Here is a 20,827-nt window from a genome sequence, read left to right on the forward strand (position 1 = left end):
ACTGGGCTAGGAAAATGCAGCATGTTCATAAACCAGTCATCAAAGTAGTGTTTTTCTTCTTCTTCAATAAAAACCTAGAATCGGCTGTTTTTTCATCCAATAAGAATCTTTAAAAAGAGCCATATAACTCTGCAACACAACTCTCTACAGTCTGATAGTGATGTACATGAATGAATCCTATGAGATAAGTGAGCAAATCGAAAAACTGAAATTTCAGCTAGCTTTTAACTCATTCTTTGTCACTTAGCAAATGTGACAAAAAAACAACATGGATGAACTCTGTCCTCTTAGTGCCAAACTACAACCCCTTTGTTAGCCGACTTTCTGTTGTTATAACAATTTATTTTTTCTGACGATGATTGGGACAGCAGATATGATTGTAAACATGTGAAGGAATCCTTAATTTCAATGATGAATTATTTGCTCTATGTTATGTTTAAAAAGACTTTCACAGTTCGTCTTCATCTCAAAATGTTTGTTTTATCATTTCCAAGGGCCATACATCACATACTGTACCTGTCTGTTTCTTTCCTCCAAGCAGCAGTCCAAAACCTAAAGGTATATTAAGTTTACTGAATATTACAACAGGATAAGCAATTAACCTATTTTAACCACAAAGAGCCTGCAGGAAAACTCAGTTTAAAAAAATTTGCTTTACAATTAGACAATAATCAGAGTGGCTGCAGATTCATTTTTTCCTTATTTATCGTGTGTCAATTCCATCAAAGCTCAGAAGTTTGAAGCTCGAACCTTAATTCACATTGTCCTTAGTTTGAACTCAGAGAAGGACCTCGTGGGTTTATTTGTCTTAAAAGACAAAAACAGCTAGAGTTTTTTAAGTTATAGAAATGTAGTAAAGATTATAGTTCTTTTGACAAGGCCTTCTCAGAAATGCGGGGGGGGCCATGCAGTCCTCCATAGAGTTGATCTTGTATATTTAGTGAATAAAAATATGTCTAAAGGTTCAGTGTCTAGTTATGTCACACACTCTGCTGCACATACTGATATGAATAATTTATTATTTCACATTTTACAGAATGTACTATCCATCCCACTCCATCATTTAAAATAGGACCACTCAACTCAAATCCTTCCACCTGTGAAAAACAAAATGCATCACACATTTTCACAGTCTGCTCAAAACTTCCCTCAGCTTCGAATTAATAATAGAATTTCTTTAAAATCATGTCTTAGTTGTACTTCTTCATCTTCACTCTCACATTTGGCCGATGAGCACTCAACCACCAGCATTTCCTTGTAGTCCCACCTGTAAATACAAGTTCAGTAGTTCATGTTGGTGATATTTGTTCTCGCCTATGAACTGGACAGACTGAAAGTCCTTCTGCTCAGGGAGGTCTCCAGGGTCCTCCAACCTCTGAGCTCAGTCTCCAGAGGGTACCACGCTACAAAAGAGTATATCGATCCTGCTCCTTTTTTTTTTTTTTTTTCCCCAAAGATTCCACGAGGTCCGATCCTTCAGTGAAAAGCATAAAGCAGAAGGAGGATGGTGCAGACGCCGACCACTGCACCCAGGATGAGGGAGTCCCGTCTTTTCCGCAGGTTGATTCGCTGGATGAGATTATTGATGGTCGGGAAACGGTCTGGGAAAGTAAGGTTAAGGGAAATTCTAAATATTTAAGATTGTACATTTTTGACCCAATAGGAAAGGAAATGTTTGCCTTTTAGGGATCTATTTGTACATGTTTCATAGTGACAAGTGTTTAAAGAAGAATATGATTCAATAACAAAAAAAAACATCTCCACTGAAGTGAAAATCTGTCCTCCGATCAAACAGCCATTCATTCATACGCTCTTAATGTTTTGATACCAGGTGTCCTTCTGTTCCCGCTCTGTTTTCTGCATCATGAACATAATGTGGCATAAAGGATACTGGCCAAGGTGTTGACCCGGCTTTGTATGGACTTCAGATAGCCCCTCTGGGATGTCATGTTCTCCTTGGTCGCCATTGCAATACTAAAGAGAAAGAAAGAGAGAAAGTAGTTCAAAATTGAAGATACACTCGATGTGGTTGTAGTCAGTCAGAGTCCACCATGAATTAGATATTCATTTGCAGATCAGAGGTGTTTTTGGGAGAAATGAGCATCCAGTTTGAGAGGAAGCATAAAGTGTTAAAACGAAGGACAACAGATCCACGACAGAAAGGGAAAGAGGAAAAATACCTGTAGATTCTTATCAAACGCACCTCACATTTGAAGTAGAGATTAAGTCGAGTTGTTGGTCCTTGTTATTTTTTCAGACAAACCTAGGTAATTATTTAATAGGCAAACAAAGAAGTAATGATAAAATAAACAAACCTGGTTTTTTATCTTGTTCTATTTATTTTTAACGAACTTTGCTTCTGTTCATTTCATTGTGGTGAACTTTACCAAGTCCAAAACAGACAAATGAATCAAAATCAGGTATCAAGTCAAATCTTTAGCCTGATGAAAAAAGATAACTGAATCTTAAATATAATCCGTATTGATCATTCAAACGAAAGCAAAATTCATATTCGCACTTCCATTCAAACAACAGTTTACATTGAAGAAAATATAGGTCAGTGATACATCATTTTGGAAAGTTGAACAACCTCGTGAAAAGATTAAAAACAGGTATTGAATGGATAGGACGGCACCTGAACGCAGCACAGAATGAAATCATGCTGGTTTGAGGGGGGGGGGGGGGGGTGCATTGCTGTGATGATCTCAAAGGTTTCAGGAACTACGTTTAATTTTTGTTGCCTCTTTTACACACAATAATCAATAACAGCTATGGATCCATTCACAACTGGGAATTTGATCAGCTCTGAAAACGAAATTCAAATAGAAAAAAAGATCAAATAGACATTAATCTAGTGTTAATTCAGTAGAACAGTTGTTGCTTTTCTCCACTGCGAGTAGCATTATGGCTCTCATGAACTGCAGGGAGACTAGCAGTAAGCAATCACTCCCATCTCAGAGAGACAGAGCCCGAGAGGCAGGTCAGAAACAGTTCTGATGAGTGCAAGCGTGTGTGTGTGTGTGTGTGTGTGTGTGTGTGTGTGTGTGTGTGTGTGTGTGTGTGTGTGTGTGTGTGTGTGTGTGTGTGTGTGTGTGTGTGTGTGTGTGTGTGTGTGTGTGTGTGTGTGTGTGTGTGTGTGTGTGTGTGTGTGTGTGTCCTGAAAGTCCGCAGTCTTGGCTTGGAGCAGTGTTTTCAGGTTCATGTTCTCCTCAGTCAGGAAGAAACTGACTGCTGACTCCAGCTCATGAGAATAAGAGCTAAAGGATAGAGATGTACCTGAACACTCAGTGGTGAAATCAGTGATCGTAGTTAAAAAAAATAAAAATAACTGAAGGAGGTCTCAAATCATGAAAATGCCTTTAAAGTGAAATAAATTCTTAATCTACAAACTCTTTAATCACAATCCGGAAAAGTACCTATTTACATGAACACAGCGCAGTGCACAATATAAAGGTGCTGCATAATTAACAACTCGCTCCTACATGCAATAGAATTTTTTTTTTTTTTTTTTTAATGTGGACATATGCAGTAGATAAAAAAAGTCTGATCATTTTCAAGCCAATCTCCTGTAAATAGAGATTACGAGATGCAGACACAAAAATGGAAAAGTAAATGTGCAGAAAAGACCACTAAATAATATGAGAGCAAAGGAAGGTGGGTAATTTGGGTAAATATAAAAACAACATGTTCATCATGTGTTTAGGCCTGAATAGCAGTGAGGAGTGGTGAGAAATAGATGACCAGCAAATCAGTGCAGAGGGAGACAGATTTCTGGGAACTAGGGTTACCAAAGTGACTGTCATTAATTTATGTATGTGAGATTTTGTATGACCAGCAGAACTCTCACTTCTGAGGCTTTGATAAGCATCAAACTCGTCCAGTCAGTGAATACACAAGGAGCAAAATAATTGACAAGTTCATTGGTTAAAAGTTTCAGCAAAGAAAGTTATGATGTCCTTACTCATTCTCCACTGTAGCTAAAGCCTGTTAGACCTGAGGTGTGCAGGCCGTGTTAAGGTTCATTCCTGCACTCACACTGATGGTGTTGAGTCAGGAGAGCAGCTATAGACAACACAATGGAAAAGAAGGGGAGAGGGCTGTCACATATGTACATGTGGACTTACGTATGCAGGACAGAAAATATGTCTCACCTTATTGTGTCATCCATCACTCTGTCCGAACTATAGCAGGGAGGGAGGGAGGGAGGGAGGCAGGGAGGAAAAGAAACGAGAGGTTAGTTATCGACATTATGTATCGCAGCGGTACTAAAACAGGAGCTAGTGCTAAAACAACATTCATACAACAACCAGTCTGGCAAAACACAGCTTCATGTAATTTAAATATTCACACTATCATGTCAAACATCTCATGTCGTCTAATGTCTGCAAAAGAGGCTTGACAATTAGGTCCTTTGATCAGTTCAACTCGTTCTCTAGGATGATTCCCACAGAAAAAGGACTTCCGGACTTTGTAACCAAGGAAGGATTCCCCGAGAAGATCTCATAGCTTCATTTTCTGCGTAGCGTCATTCAGTGTCACATGCTTGTTTTTGCTCTGCAGAGACTATTAGAAGTACAAACAATCACACAAACCTCGGAAGCCGTTTCATCAGTTTTGTGTCTCCGGTTGCTCATAAACAACAATGCTGTCAGTGGTTTTATTCCATAATTGGAATCAATTTGGATAATGTTCCAGAGAACTAAATTGAAGCCAAGCAAACAAAACAACAGGGATTGTGTTTCAGAGCTCAACATTCAATTTGACAGCAGCCACACCCTCGCTCTCATGCTCAATATGCGGTTTCTTTTAAGCTCTTTACCAATCTACAGAGTCTAACCAAAGTATCAGGAGAGGGAAGGTCCTTCATAGATTCCTTCTTGATTTGTATCCACCTCAAAACACATCTACAGCTTCTACCCAAATCCCTTTTTAAACCTCAATGTTATCTCAATGGAGACCCAACTTTTAGGCTTAAAGGTAAATCACAGGGTTAACTCTTATTTGCCTGGGTCCTACTTTGATGTCAGCTTCTGATAATGCAAATCATTTTTCTAACTTCATGGCAGAACTTCACTAGAATCCACAAGGGAGTCAATTATAACAAGTTTAGTCGTGACATTCACTACTTCTCAATTGGACAAAGTTTGAAAAAAACTAAAGCTAGAATAGAAATAAATTGAAGTAATATCACATATTCGTGGACTGAATTCAGCATTATATGGTATTGCAGGTGAACCATCCCCAACAAGAACAAGCAACAGACCTTTACCCCGGCTGATGGCTTTTACCAAGCTCTGCCAAGAAAATGGTTCTTAAGCACCAGGTGAGATCTATTGGACTAAACAGGAGACATCTTTTGGTCGAGTATCCAGGATTTACAAATATCCATGTTCCAGTCCCAAAGCTTTAAAAACAGCAGTCCAAAACCAATGCCATAGTGGCTCTGTGTATATGTTGTACACAGTAGATGGGTATTGCTTTTAAGATCAAACTTGGAACTGTTCTATTCAAGTCTCCAGTTAATTGTTTTGAACTGGCTACAATCCTCTAAATCCTCTATGTAAGATGTTTCTATATTCTGTCAGAGTTCCCTTAACCTTGGACTTGGGTGTCATGATTTTAACATCTACAGAAGTGTCTGTAGGTCACCTTAAATTCACTGGACTCTTTTTTGTTTCTTTTTCATGGAGGGGTGAAACCAACCATGAGGATCTGCATGTGCATGTTGGCAATGTGTGTGCTGAGCCAACAGTCTGCTTTCCATGAAACAGATGCTAGGCCGCCCTCTAAGGAGTTTCAAATATGCAGTTCACAAAGTGATGAATCAAAGGAATGACTTATAATCACAAAAGAAAAGCTAATTTGTTAATATTGAGGCGGAGCAGCAAAGCTCAAAAGTCAAAGCCTCCAACAGGCAGAACAAATATTTTATTATTCTTGTAAAACCATGAAGTACCATCTATAGGTTCTAAATAATTTGATTCTGGTCCACAGTCACTTATATGACCAGGCATTATGAACCAAGTGATCTCTCAGAGGATGGACCATTTTCTAGGTTATATATTGAACCAATTACTCTCACACTGGTCCTGCTAATGACCTGTAATCTTAGGGTTCTTCACTCTGCTGGTGGACCAAAAAGACATGACTATAGCAAATGTAATGGATGGCTGTTATTGTTGAAAACTTAATCATGACTGTAACTCAATCTTATTTGTTCAGTCAAAGGAAATTTCCAACTGATAAATAATTGTATTCATTCCTCTTTTTGATAACAAATAACACATGTCATTGGATTCATGAAATCTTAAACCATCTCAAATGTGTTGCCCATTAGAGCAGACACTTCATGGACATTGCACAGTCACGATGTGGACCAGGCAGCCTTTTGTTCTTGGATCATAGCTCAGCAAACAAGCACCAGTCGGTTATTTGGTAGTGCTTTGTGATTACATATTTTTCTTGAATCAAAACTAAGTTTGTGAAATGGTATCGCAAGCAGCACAAAATTCCCCTTCGAAGGCTGGCAGGCAAGTTTGGCACAAATTGATTGAAGCTGGAGGGTGCAGCAGAGACTGATAGAGGAACAGGATGTTGTGATGCAAAGCGCAGTGGATCGTGCAGTCTATAAGAAAAAATAGGAGAATGCTCCAGACTTTTTACTTATTCAGTCATTTTGAAAAATCCCACAAACTGTAATATTTCTTATTTGATTATTTCGGCACACAGCGGCAGTAGATCTAGGAAAGGAAAAGTAAGGTACTAAAAACGGACAGCTAAATGACACCGAACTTAAATGATCAAAACCAACCCGGTGGATAAATGACAGACAGAGAAAAATGCACCTTAACTGTCTGTCACCGATGGCCTGCACTCTTATAAATCATGAGCTGAAGAGTGAATAGGGAGAGTGGTAGTGTGCTGAAGTGAGCCTTGATTCCTGGGATTTTTATATGCATGCTACGAGATGGGCCAAAAGATTTATGCCTTGCACCATCCATCATCAAAACACAGCGGTAGTGGTGAGGTTGATTGTGCCATCACATTCAAGTATATATGGCCTTCTGTGGTTTCAGATCTGAGTGCATGCATGCCTTCCATTTCCCCGGGTCAGTGGTGTTTCGCTGCAGTCATTAAATCGCTCGTTAGCTTAAAGCTAATTGCCTTTCCCGGTGTGATGAATCAACCAGCCAGTCCTGCCCACATGCTTTCTTGCTATCTCTTTCCATTCACAGGCATAAACCCAGAGACATCTGCATTCTCATTCAACAAAGGAAGTCAAAACGATCCCTGCGTTAGCGGAGCTGAGCAGATATCACTTAAGCCTTAAGTACAACAAAGATTAACTGAAATTAAAACGCCTTTCTTGTCCGCTGATTCATCAACTCGAATACTATTCAAGTTGTATTCTGAAAGGAAATACTTTAAAGCAACCTTTTGAGAGCAATGCTCTGCCAGATTGGCTTTAGATCAAGATGAGGCAACAGAATCAGCCAGGTAAACTGATACGTTAATTACTTTGCTGAGGAAACAGTCTTGCTAATCTTGGCAGCAGTTATAGAAAGCAAACTGCAGCAGCAGCAGCAAAGAGGAAAAGTGGTCACAAATCAAAGCTCAGAGCTGATACAGAACGCTCTGCTACATACTCAACACACCTCACACATTGCATCACTCAATGAGATGATTACATTAGTTACATGAACGCATGTAACCACCCTTCATGTGCGATTTACATAAAACCTAGTAAAAGAAAGAAGGCTCTGATGTAAGGGATGAAAAACAAGGAATATAAGACACACTTGGGAGTTTGTACAAACCAATGATCTTGAATTTTATGACAGTGAATATTGTTGACAAACAACTAAAGCTGGGTCGTGTAGGTGATTTGATCCAGCATTTTTAAAGCAGACAATCTTGATGACTACCCAGGAACAAAACAGACATGAAGTGCCCCAAAAATGCCTCAATTCTCGTTGGACTAGCCTGTGAACGAACAACTAAACTTTCAAAACTGAATTGTGGATCTTAACTGGATACATCCGGTAAAAGAAAGAGAGAGCACAAGCACTTAACCCAGAACCCTCAGAGCTCTCCTGTGCTGATTACATTAGCATTGCGGGGAACAGGCATCTCAGATTGAAAAATCTTAAGGGTGGATAAGGGTCAGGCGGACTCAAAGCAGGGGCCCTCAACCAAGGATGAGGAGAGTAAAAGCTCAATGCATAAACAAAAAAACAATGGTGTTAGATTTTTTGATAAATGTGCTTCTTAAAATGAAGAAGTGAAAAACAACTCATCTTCTCCCCCCTTTCAGTTGTTCACTCTGGTCTTGTTAGACCGCACTCAGAGAAAACTAACTTTAAACTTAATGAATGTAATCCAGAAAGCACCCAACTCTTAAGAGAAACATTTAGAATGTCTATGCTATTACAAGCTAAAAGCATCATTTCCAATTTCCAAAGGAACATTACAGAAAGAGATAAGACATCCTGGGAGGTTTTGAACCATGCATTATTATGCAATGCAAGTGTCAATGGGAGGTTTAAAGACGCCTTGCCTTGAACTGACACCATTGCTGTGTTGAAGAAAGGACATATCTGTTCGACAGGAAGTCTTTCTTTGAGTGACCACTCCCATTATAGCTTTTCCCACATGAACCCTTAATGGACCTTTCCCTCCCTCCCCTCTAGTTTATTCATGAACACGCCTTTGTTGCAGGGAGAGATGGAAAATCGAATGTAGAAATAAAAGAGGATGCATGGAGGAAGAGATAAGTTGAACTATTAGCTCTTATTATTTAACAGCATCAAGTTATAGTTAAATAATGTTTATTATCAAAAAGGCCTTGCAGACAGTTATTGAGTTCTAGTCTACAAGATGAAATTGATGAGCTGCTGCTTTACACTTTGTATGTTGATCAGGTTAAATGTAGAGGTAATACATGGATAAAATAGCAAATCTGTCTAAATAGTATTGAAAAAGCCCATTTTGCTACGAGTTGGATGATCAAAATTTGATGTTGGACTTAACTCCAAAGCTTTTTCTGATCATTGATCGGTTTATTACTGCTAATCAAGAAGCAGCTTCCTCTCATTTTCTTCACAGTAGTTTCTGTGGTTGCAAGGTCAGAAAAACAGGCTGCAGTAACAAGTTGAAAACTATCATGAACTCTAAATGCATGAGAAAATTGCTGTGAATCTCAGAGAGCAGGAGCCGCCCTCCCTTCTCAACACTGCTGGCAACATAAATCACTGTCCTGAAGCGTCTTTAAGAGTTACTTTCATTCAACAAGGACTACTGCAATGACAGCTTTTCAAATCTAATGTGTAGGCACACTAGCAGGTGTGACTGATGTGGAAGATGATATCTTTAATATAATCCTTCTCAGTCTGTCTCATTGCGTTCTGTTAAGAATGAATGTCGGCTCACAAGACTTCAGGAACACTCATTTGCATTGCTTGAACATAGTTGTTTGGTTTGGTTGCTGAAATTTTGTCAGGAAGTAATTATTCGGGGCAGATCAATTTGGCAATGCTGGTGCCATGATGGCAAACATACAAAACTCTATATCTTTGGCTGACGACTACATTTTAAAAATAATAATAGTTTACATTACAAATGAAACCTCCTCATTCATGAGAGATAGCATTTTAACCAAAATCTCTCCTCTTCATTAAGTATCCCCCGCACCCCTCTTTAGTACGACTTGGGATGATTGCTTTAGCCACATTGCAACCCTTTCTTATTTGGGCCCTCTTATTGTTTTATGGCTCTAATAGGATCAATCAACCGCAACCTGATCCTCATCTCCAATCTCCTCTTTCCCCTCTATTCCCATCTTTGTCAATGGCCTGGGAAAGCCCTCTAATATGGGTTGTGGCTTTATAAGATAATTCTATTATCCTGATCAATTTGATTGGCATGGGCGTGGGTTTAGATGGTAAGAGGCTGCAGCAAACTGGAGGAGGCTCTGAACAATGTGCCAATTCCGTTCTGAACTCACATTTCTTAGATTATTTCATCATCAGTTTTCAGTTTGCACAGTTTTTATAAATGAAGAAGGAGATGGTCCTATCCAAGGACTTCTTGAAAACAATTTCACTTTTCCTCAGTCATGCCAAGATATTGGAAGAGAGCACAAAGCAGATAAAAGTAACCACATGTTGGGCTTTTTCTGGGCTTCTTTCACTGCTTTAAGGAATCTACTAACTATTTTAAGCTCTTTCCTTGTCGTGTAACATTGAATATCACAAAGCAACTTCAAACGATTGAATATTCTCCAGAGCTACATTATAATATTTATGCAATTACCTGTGAGCTTCACTAATTCATTGACTTCAGAGGTGTAGGTGCAGTGTTAGCACTCTGCAGCTCCATCACTCTCCATGTAAACCTCTTTTCTCTGAGTCCTGACCCTTCACTTAGAGATTCTGTTCATGCTGCACCTGTTCTCTATTATTCACACACTTACAGTAGATGGTATCCCCCGTAATGCCTGGAAAGCATTTGAATCATTCTTCATGTGATGTTACATTAAGCCATGGACCAAATTGGGTTCATAATTGTAACTAAAAGCAAAATACAGAAGAAGAATCAGGCAGATCTAATTGGTTCATCAGAATGACATTGGGTGACAAAAGAACCTTCGATGTTTACACTTAACCTTCTTGTGTCCAGTTAAGAGTTAAAGGACATTCCTCTACTTTCAGTATGATGTGACACGATTTGTAAGATGATTATCATCTATCAATGAAGGAATCCCCACAATAAATCTAATTAAACATATTTGTCTTAAACTCTTATGAGGTTGTATCCACACATCAACAATATGCACACTATCATTCCATGATTTGTTACGGCCGCAAGAGCAACAAAACAGATACAAAAAAAAGACAAAATTGTCGGCTTATGAATGTTCATTTCCCTACCAGTGCACTTACTGTATACTGCATGTAAAAAAAAGACTCTAGCAAAGCTTATGTTACATAACATAATATGTCATATATCTTAGAAATCTCAGAACCATCAAACACTGCTGTGGGTTTGTGGGTTTAGAACTTTCTCTTTTTGGTTATTAATGTTTATTTTGTGGGGTTTTCCTCCTGTATACACGTCAGTCTTAGCCAAACACCAGCCATGATGGAGGAAAAACTGAGTGTTTGTAATGAATAAAGAGGTCTTTGATGGGGAATAATTGAGGCATTATTCCTTTGAGTAGCTGATACAGGAAACAAACATTCTGCAAAAGAGAACCAATCAGACTGCTTTGGATTTGCAGAAATCATTATCAAGCCTCAGCCATGTTAAAAGCTCTGATGTGGGTTATTGGTGTTTCATCTGAGGGTGTGTTTCATAGTGTTTGCCCTGCTGTGCTGACATCCATTTTTACTTTCCACACAGGGTACCTCTCACACCTTTCTCTCACAAACACACATAGGCAGGTACACGCATACACACATTTCACAAACTTTACTCGCTCATGCTGTTCTGTAGAGTTTGAGTCAGCCAAGTGATAGTGGGACACTAATGAGGTTTCTGGCAGAATATGGTTTGACCTACTGTGTCATGATGAAAAGTCTGCTCAACTTTTCACAGCTCAAAGTTACCAAGTTATGTTATTTCAGCACAATACCTGTGTAAAGAATTTACTTATTTGGTATAATGTGGCAAGACAATGAAGTCTGATGTTCTTCACTTGAATGACAAAAAAAGCACTCAGAAGTGGCCTCCATTTTTCTCTATCATGAATTACACTACAAACTCTGGATTAATGAATGCACATTGAGTGATGGAAACAGATGTCCAATCTAGGGTTACAAAAGAAGCATCTGTAACCATAGTAAGCTCCTCCAGTGTTCGTCCAACCCACCATCAAAATACCACATGTTATTGTTATCCCAGCTATGATGTACGGAAAGTATGTTGTAATCTGAATATCTGATGGGATTGACATACAAAAGCTCACTAGGAAATATCTTTGAAGGCTTTAAATCTTCAAAAGTGGCACCAAATTTAAACTTACTTTCTCAGGTGGTCATGTTCCTTAAGAAACAGCTCTGTTCTTCTGTTGTTGACCCCGGAGCCACTCTTGTATGTCCTGAAAAGGGGAAACAGAAAAATTTGTCAAAACAAAACTGTCACTATGACCAATGACCATAACGACAACCACTGCATTCAAGAAATGAGTTATCCAGTCATTCAAAACATAAAGATATCCAAACTTCCCAGCTGTATCTTGGAAACCCTTCAAGTCAAGTCTTTAGAGCCCCTAACAACGAGCTGAATGTTAACCATCTTCAGGCGGAACGTTTGCTGTGGCTATAAGAGTCTATCACTAGTGATTCTCTTCATTTCAGGACATAGGCCATGAGGATGAGTTGGTCAGAGATGAGATATCTGAATAGTAATTGAATCACCATATCAGTCTTTTTTCCCTCCTCACCTGTTCAGTTTTTGCACAAGCAAGCTCTTTGAAATCCCTTCTGACCTATTGGGATGGTTAAAGGCTTTAAATGCGATTTTTCACACTTACATGTAATAGAAATCAAATATATCCTCTGAAAATAACTCTGTGAGTAATGACTGTCTACAATGAGTGTGACACCCGAGTCCCACTGTCTGTGATGTTTTCAGAGTTTTCCGAGTCCTGTCTTCAGTTTGTTTATATCGTCGGGACGGCCAGCTGACTCCTCCCCTCGCATATAAAAGTTGTTTACTTGAGGGACTAGAGAAAAGTAGAATAACATCATCTGTCATCTGTTATCTCACAAGTTCATTGTGTCAACTGCTTTTCTATGTGATTTTTTAATCTGCTCCTCAGATAAAGAGCATTGATAAAACTTCTGTGTATGCATATTTTATCTACTATCCATTGACGCCAATACAACAGCTTCCGCCCTATGTGCTTTAGAGTAATAGCCATCTTGTGGTTTACCAATGGAAAGCTTTTGATGTGAAGCAAGCAGCAGGAAATCTTCAGTTTGCATTAGCAGTAACTTAACACAGGAAATATACACCAGCAAAACACAGATTCCTATCAATTGGTTGAAAGCATGAGCAGGAGGAGTGGTAGGAGTGGTAGGAGTGAAACAAGTGTTGCATTCTTTTTGGTCACAACTAGGAGGGTCAGTGATAGTCATCCTGTCGAGCAGAAACATACATGTCATAATGATCCAACTTCAAACATGTGTCTGGGCAGTGGGAAAGGTCCAACTTTACTCTTAAGGGTTGGAGTATATAACGGTTTATAGAATTTTGATTAATAAATTCTAGCTCACAATTCTAACACTACTTTTATCCGGTCAGAGACCACTGCTTCCATTCACACACTTATAGCATACAGTCCAAGGTTTACGAGCAATCTCAGCAATCTGGTAGCAAAGCAGTCTAAGATGATGGGTTGGTTGTTATACCGCTCAAACAGTGAATCTATAACACCCATTTTCTTTGGCTTGATGCTACTCCAGCCATTAGCATCCTGTAACAGCTGGCTCCAATTGCTCTCCTGGGATTCTGGTCATTTAACACAGCCCAAGTCTCTGTTCGGGCGACAACAAGCAAAACAGCAGAGGAGAAAGGGGAGGGGGGGGGGGGAATATACCATAAAAATCGAACCCAACCAAGCTAACAGTGAGCAGCCCAAGAAGAAATGTGCCTGCTCCTTTCCCATGTGTGCCATCAAAAGCCTCTGAATGGGAATACTATATTCAGTACGCATGCCAAAGTGGCTGCCTTGAGCATGAACTGGCCACACCACCAGCAGTACTGATGCATCTGTGGGGCAACAATTGACTGTGCTGACAGCCAGCTTCATCACTCCAGCAAGGCTTTTTAAAAGGGCACCAATGTAAATCACAGACTGGCTGTCATTTTTGTTGCTGACATTTAGAATCAAACAGGAGCGGGGGGGGGGGGGCTCTGCGCTACTATTATTATGAATGCAGCTGTGTGTGTGTTTGCGCGTGTGTATGTTTTGCTGACCAAGTGAAAGATATTGATACAGTGTTTGATAGGGTGTCATTTTCCTAATTTAGGTGTTGGTACAAATGAGACAGTGCGCACTATTTCTTTTAATCAGTATGGATTTTGTGTGTGCGCAGCGTAAACAACAGTGATACACATGAAAATGTACAGTGAACAGCCCCAGGATTACACCATACTCAAGATCTCTACTGCCCTCTAGATGACAAAATTGTTCAAAGGTTTAGATGCTGCATAAACATCCATCACTAACTAAGTCAGGAACAGGACAGGCTCCACATTTAAGTCTTAAAAATAGGTAGCTAGACTTCAGGCTGTTTCAGTTGCTTTAATACATTTTTAAGTCCTTTCTTATAACGTCCCAAGCAAAACATCAATGAAGAAGGTAAGAGGGGAATTGCTCAAAAGAAATAGTTGCATGTAAAGCATGACCCCAGGTCTAAGTGAAGGTCAGCCAAAGGGGCAGCAGCAGTGTTTGCGTGACTTTTAGTCTACTTGTTAGCTCAGATGGTTCCCTCATTAGACGCCCTGGGCACATTAGTCATTGTTAGGCTGAACACCAGGTCAACAACTTAGGCTCATTTAGATGCATTACATTCATCAGCACTGAGCCTGTTAGTAGGGTCAGTGGCACTACTTAACACTGGGATTTAATGAGAAGATGGAGTGAACTGTAGCATGTAGCGCTGACCTCACAGGGTGTTAAAATAAAATTGCCGGTTTGTCAACTCAAATAATCATCAGACTGTAATGGCTTAGAGGTGCATTGATCAAACTAGTTTTAAGACAAATTAATTCGAAGAATACAAAAAATAATGGTATAAGACATAAAACATCTTAAGCTCTTATTTGTAATAAGCGTATAGAGAATGCTGTTTAGGAACAAAGTTGTAAGCTCAGCCTTTTAGAAAAGAAAGTAAAGAATACAAACAACAACAGTTATTAAAGTAATGTGGGGTTATAATAAATAAATCCTTAGTGCCAAAGAGGGACTACTATACAATGTGGGCAAAGGGGCAGCAGGTCACTCAACCATGATGTGTGCTGTCTGTATGTATGTATTTAAATCCCTGAAATCATACGTGGACAGGTTGATCAATGGCTTTTACACAGATTGTATTTCATTGGTAAAAGCCAAGAAGGATTGATTTAAAAGAACAAAAAAAAAACTTATTTAGTAATAGAAGTACCAACAACCTAGGTTGAACTAGACGTGTGCTTTAATGGTTAAATGTGGGAAATGGGAAAAATGTCCCTGTCCAAAAGATTTAAGGAACACATTTCTTAACCATGACAATCTAATCTTCCCTTTAAGTTATATTTTATTTTGTTTTATTAAGTTTTCTGTGTCATGTCTGGTTGCATATCTGTTTTGGTAGTAATATCCTTTAATTATATAGATGTGCACCAAACAAAGGAGTTTGAAACTAACACCGATAGTGACAAAGTTATGCTATAAAGTGACTGCAAGACCAACGGAGCGTCCATGAAGCATCTGAAGACTATCTGCGTATTAGTTTGATGGAAGGGGATCAATAGGAATCCTGCAGAGCACACTGTATGTTCACCGCTGCGTCTTACAGATCAATAAGCCATTACAAAAAAACGACAAGAGTCATGGTCTGGGGGAGCCTCCATCTCATTTCAATACACTCAGTCACGACTGAGCCAATCTGCGGAGAGGACACACTTTCTCAATGCAAGGCCAAATAGGCAATGAATTATCTCAGGTTTAATGGCAAACATTTTTCAAGAGAATGCCAGCTGGAAGTCAAGGTTCAACTCTCCCTCTGAGGAATACGGCCGACGATATGGAAGTACTGTGATTAATGCCACAGCCCAGATCAAACACAAGCAATGCATCACATGACCATATTGTTTGTTTTGTATGCAGCACCATGTACAGTTTCCCGTGACACACTCAGAAAGTGCGCTGGCTCTATTGAATATCCCCCTGGGATTAATAGAGGAATTCTGATTCTGCCAACACATTAACTGTGCCTTTGCCGGTCAATATATTTGATAAGCTATAAATATTTTCACATTTAGACCAATTTTGGAAAGCTGTATACATATGCTGGTACACTGGCTGTATAGCAAAAGAAATCATAAAGTGTTCCGACTTTATACTCACTCGATGTCTTTCCTGACAGACCCGAGCAGGTCTTCTCTTTCCCGGATGGCCAAGAAGTTGCCTTTGGTTTTGTGGAATTCATGTGTGTAATCCTGCATACAAACAGGTGAAAACAATTAAGGAGGTAAAGGAAGAAAAGGTGTTCAAAGGGGTTTTACACAACAGAAATAAATGAAAGAGTGTATAACCTAAAGAAGATTAAGAAGGCAAACCTGTAGGATGTCTCTGTGTCTCTGGAGCGTGTGCATAAGTGCAGCGTTGATAGAAGTTGTTCCCGAGGCGTTGGTATACTCCGCCATCTTGTCATTAACTCCAGTCAGCTGGAAGAGAGTTTAGAAAATCAAATCAAATCAAATCAACTTTATTTATACAGCACTTTAAACACAACATTGATTGCTCCAAAGTGCTGAACATTGCAGAAACAAAGCATTAAAAAGTAACAGACAAGAATAACAACAATTAAAAAACAAAAACAAAAACAGGTTATTGAACATTAAAAGCAATTGAGTAAAAATATGTTTTAAGGCGAGTTTTAAAAACACCAAAAGTGGGAGAGAGACGGATGTCTGGGGGCAAAGAGTTCCATAGTTTTGGTCCTGCAATAGAAAAGGCCCGATCCCCATTGCACCTTGTCCTCAATCTAGGCAGTGACAGAAGGTTTTGTGCAGATGACCTAAGATCTCTCACCAGTTTATATGGGGATAGGAGTTCTGAGAGGTAGGCGGGGGCAAGTCCATTTAATGCCTTAAACAGAGTCAGAAGTATTTTAAAATCAATCCTGAGCTTGACTGAATGAGACTCATGAGAAAATGAGTGAATGATGGACAGAAAAGACGCCAGGTAAACCTTCAGATAAAAAGATATGGTGGATCCCGCACAGAATCCAAATGACACTCAGGTAAATTCAAGATTTATGATACAGCACACCTTAGGGTGAATGCATTGTACCCTTCATGATCAAAAGTGAATAATATTATTTGTATGCGTTATTATTAAGTGTGTTTTGTACCAGACAAAAACGCTGTCTTTCCCATATAATTTTACATAATAATAAATTAGCCTACATTCATTACGTCTATTTATCGCTTTGAACTGTATTCTCATATCAGTTTTTTATTGGCTCCATGCCGCACTGTTTGTTACCGTCGGCCTGATAGATTACATGACGCAAACGCTGCCTCTTTTACGTGAACACGGTTGTAAAGCATCAGTTAGGCCAGATAACCAGAAGATATACTTGGTATGTTGAACTCGCTTGGTAGTATAGGCCCTGTGTGGAACCCTGCAGTCCCCTCTTCCATCTTAAAAGACAAGAGCCTTGAAATAAAGCAGCACTGCTGTTTTCTAAAGACTCTCTGCTTTTCCACAGCCACTGGCCCATGACAATTTACTCACTTTGGACAGAAGTTGTTCAATCTCCACTGACATGGTGTCAAACATCCTGTCCTGGGTGGAGTTGTTTAGCAAGGGGGTGGTGTCTGACCTTCATGAGGAAAAATAAAGAACAAAGAGCAATTAGAAAGATGACAGACTTAAAGCCTTTTGTTTGTAATTCATTTATTTAAAAAAAAGAAAAAAATGTGTAATGTACTTACTATGACAGAGTAAATTCACTAAGCCATCACAAGTTTCTCGCATGGAGCATCGAACCAGCACTACTTTACTACTACTGCAATCCTTTTTCATAGTTGACACCCCCTTAATATCATATTGATTGTGTGCTAAATCTCAAAGCTATAGAATTAACATAGATTAAGCATTGATTACCCAAAGAAACAAAGGTGCTAGTGTTTCAAGAATAAGATCTCTATAGGGAGTTCTCCTTCATATTTATCTATCCATTGGATTTTGTAACTGTTGAACAACACTGTGTAACTGGTATAGCTTCAATGCATTGTTCATAACACTTCCTTCCTACAGCCAACACTTTCCTGTTTCTACTTTCCCAGGCCCACAGACCACTACAGATCAGGCCACTTAAAACCTGGGTTATGCTCCACTAGAGATTGTCTCTTATTATACAGGTGACGTATATGGTATGTTTTATGAGATCATTGATCCAAATTCCAATGAAGTTCTGTTTCCTGTTGTGTAGTACACAGAAAGGTATCATATCAAGGCAGTGTCAGATTAAACTGTATTAGTTTCATGGTTATTTTAGCTCTAAAATAACCACTTAAACCATCACACCTAGGTTACGACACATCCCACTTAGGCCCCAGTCCTCCTACATTGATGTACCCAGTTAGGTGCATAAAGACAAATAAGGGGCTTGAGCTTCTGTTGATTATGGGATGCAACTTAACAGTTAAAATCTGAAATCAATAAAACAATGAACCAGTGTATAATACATAATTCATGTGTTGTTTTTTTGAAAGTGTAGCTACAATGTATAATGCTATCAAAGCTCTAGTATTGTAGCATGTGTTATTATATGAAACTAAATAGTTGCCACATAGTAATAGTTACTTGACCAATGCGTCATTTTTTTAATTTCCCCATCACTGTTAAAGTGATTCTATCCACTGTACCATCTCAATATTAAAGGCACAAAAAAAAATAGTTCTTCTCCTCCTCCTTTGAGAAAGGGTTTCTACCTGTATTAGCAGTGAGCCAAAGTAAAAATGACACTTAAAAAAACAGTTCTACACACTCTGTACTCCAGAAACAGCTCTTATACACTATGTGCATGTATAACTATTTAACTGTCATGTACTGTATTGCTTCCTCTCAGTCATGGCTTTGTTCTAATACATATCATTTCGCTGTTATTTTAACAGTGTCACAACAATATACCATCCCAGGGGTATATGTTTCATCAAAAAAAAAAAGCCTATTTGTGAATATGAGCACCTGCCCCTATCAAATCCTCTACAGGTCCCTGCACCAAGTACAGCAGTAGTTACAAGTGGTTTGACCTGTCGTGAGGTATCTGTGCAGTTTTCAGTCAGGCTATCTTTCTTTCTACTTCAAAATACCCTGTGACTTGCATGACTGATAACCTACTCATTATTTTGTCTAATACGGTTTTACACCCTCTGCACACCCTACTGGACAAACAGCGGAGCAGCTTCTCCAACAGACTGATACAACTCCGCTGTCACAAGGACAGATACAGGAAATCTTTCTTACCGAAGGCCATGACTCTGTACAACAGCTCACCTCATGCGAGCAGAGAACTGTCATCATGATAATATCTGTCTCTCCATACTGTAATCTGTTCTGCACATGTTTAAATTTACAAATCATCCCTGCACTCATGTTCACTTCAATTGGCTGTCTACTCGCCGTTACATTGTATAGCTTCTGCTTATAATATGTCTGCACTCATGCACTTCAACTTATGTCAACACTGTCCATTTACAACTCTGTTTTAGCACATTTACATTCAATCTTATCCATATTTAATCTTCCTATTTAAGACTAGTAATGCTTAGTGAAATCCTGGTTGTATATATTCACATTCTTATTTTTGATATCTTTTAGTACTTGTTTACTTTGTAGTTAATATTATATTGTGTTTAGATTTGCTAACATTGTGTTTTTTACTCATATTGTGTGTTTGGATAACCTTCTGCTGTAACACCACAATTTCCCAGTTTTGGATCAATAAAGTAATTCTATTCTAATCTATTCTATTCTATATTCTATATTCTATTCTATACTGTGTACAGTGGAGGCGTGACGTAAAGTATGATCTTACGTGTCTCCTCGACGTCCATCCCTAGAGCTGCTGTAGCTGGTGCACAGCTTACTGAAGGAGACCAACTTCAGGTCCAGTTCATTCTCCAGCTGTCTGGCCTGCTTTCGCAGATCTGTGACGCAGACACACACGAATACATTTAACACTTCGGCATTCATAATTACATGTGTGTGTTTTGTTTTTTGTTGTTGTTGTTGTTGTAAAGCAGAGGCGATGGCTACATGATTAACCTGAACCCTTGATAACCTGAACGAGCTAACTTATGACAACATGAAAGATTACCGGTGTTAACTAATCACCATCTAAATGATTTTGACATCTGGCACGATGGACATGTGAGGTGTGCAGCAGATGTCACGTTTTGTTTTAAAAGCTGAAGGGAGTAACGTTAACTTAGCGATGCGTTGTTAGCTAGCGTGTGTGAAGCTCGTCGTTGTAAAGACACGTAACGAGTTTTAAACGCGGGTGTACGAGACGAATACGACGGGAAACACTGGCAAATTAAATGTCAAAATATGGGCTGTGGTCTGTGCTTCTACTGGTGACTGTTTGTCGTGTCAAATATTGCTCCCTTACCTTCCCAGTAGTTACTGCCTCCTATTCCTGCCATCTTTGTTGTTCTGGGACGTCACCAAGTTCCGGGTTGCGTCACGTGTCAGGGGAAGACGTCACTCAGCCTTTCAGGCAGCACACCACCTGGATCTCCCACCACGACGGTGTACCAACCAATAGACTGTATGTAGGCCAAACACATGAAAAGAACACATCGGCTTCATAAACAACATGAACATTGTATTGTTGTCTACCATTGTTGATTCGGATACAGCAGCAATAGTATTATCAGTTATTGTCTTTCTTTACTTTTCTTGTCAGATCCGTCAGATAAGTTGCCCAGCCCAGGTATTGGACAACTTTGGTCACAGCAAGGAGCCATATTAATTTAATTCTCACTGCCAGAGGGCCAAATTGTAGTATACAAAAACGATTACAGTCAATTGTGTCTCCAGTTT

The 20,827-nt window shown here is 39.2% G+C and overlaps 1 protein-coding gene across 1 annotated transcript; it reads right to left on the reverse strand.

Moving 5' to 3' along the window:
• Positions 1 to 999: 999 nt before the first annotated feature.
• Positions 1,000 to 20,534, reverse strand: gosr1 (golgi SNAP receptor complex member 1). Its single transcript, XM_020639391.3, has 9 exons — positions 20,394 to 20,534; positions 19,818 to 19,929; positions 17,510 to 17,597; positions 16,327 to 16,434; positions 16,115 to 16,206; positions 12,023 to 12,097; positions 4,152 to 4,181; positions 1,892 to 1,974; positions 1,000 to 1,601 (listed from the first exon to the last, which is right to left on the reverse strand). Exons 1-9 carry the CDS (start codon positions 20,425 to 20,427, stop codon positions 1,477 to 1,479), a joined length of 747 nt encoding a protein of 248 aa, XP_020495047.1. The 5' UTR covers positions 20,428 to 20,534; the 3' UTR covers positions 1,000 to 1,476.
• Between the last annotated feature and the right edge of the window lie 293 nt (positions 20,535 to 20,827).

This window comes from Labrus bergylta, chromosome 11 (genome assembly GCF_963930695.1).
Source record: "Labrus bergylta chromosome 11, fLabBer1.1, whole genome shotgun sequence".
NCBI classification, from domain to species: domain Eukaryota; kingdom Metazoa; phylum Chordata; class Actinopteri; order Labriformes; family Labridae; genus Labrus; species Labrus bergylta.

Coding starts and splice junctions, on each gene's coding strand:
- gosr1 (XM_020639391.3), bottom strand. CDS start 20,427: ATGGCAGGAATAGGAGGCAGTAACTACTGGGAAG. Junction 19,930..20,393: donor AGGCAGTAACTACTGGGAAG/GTAAGGGAGCAA, acceptor TCTGCGTCACAG/ATCTGCGAAAGCAGGCCAGA. Junction 1,975..4,151: donor GTGATGGATGACACAATAAG/GTGAGACATATT, acceptor CTTTCTCTTTAG/TATTGCAATGGCGACCAAGG.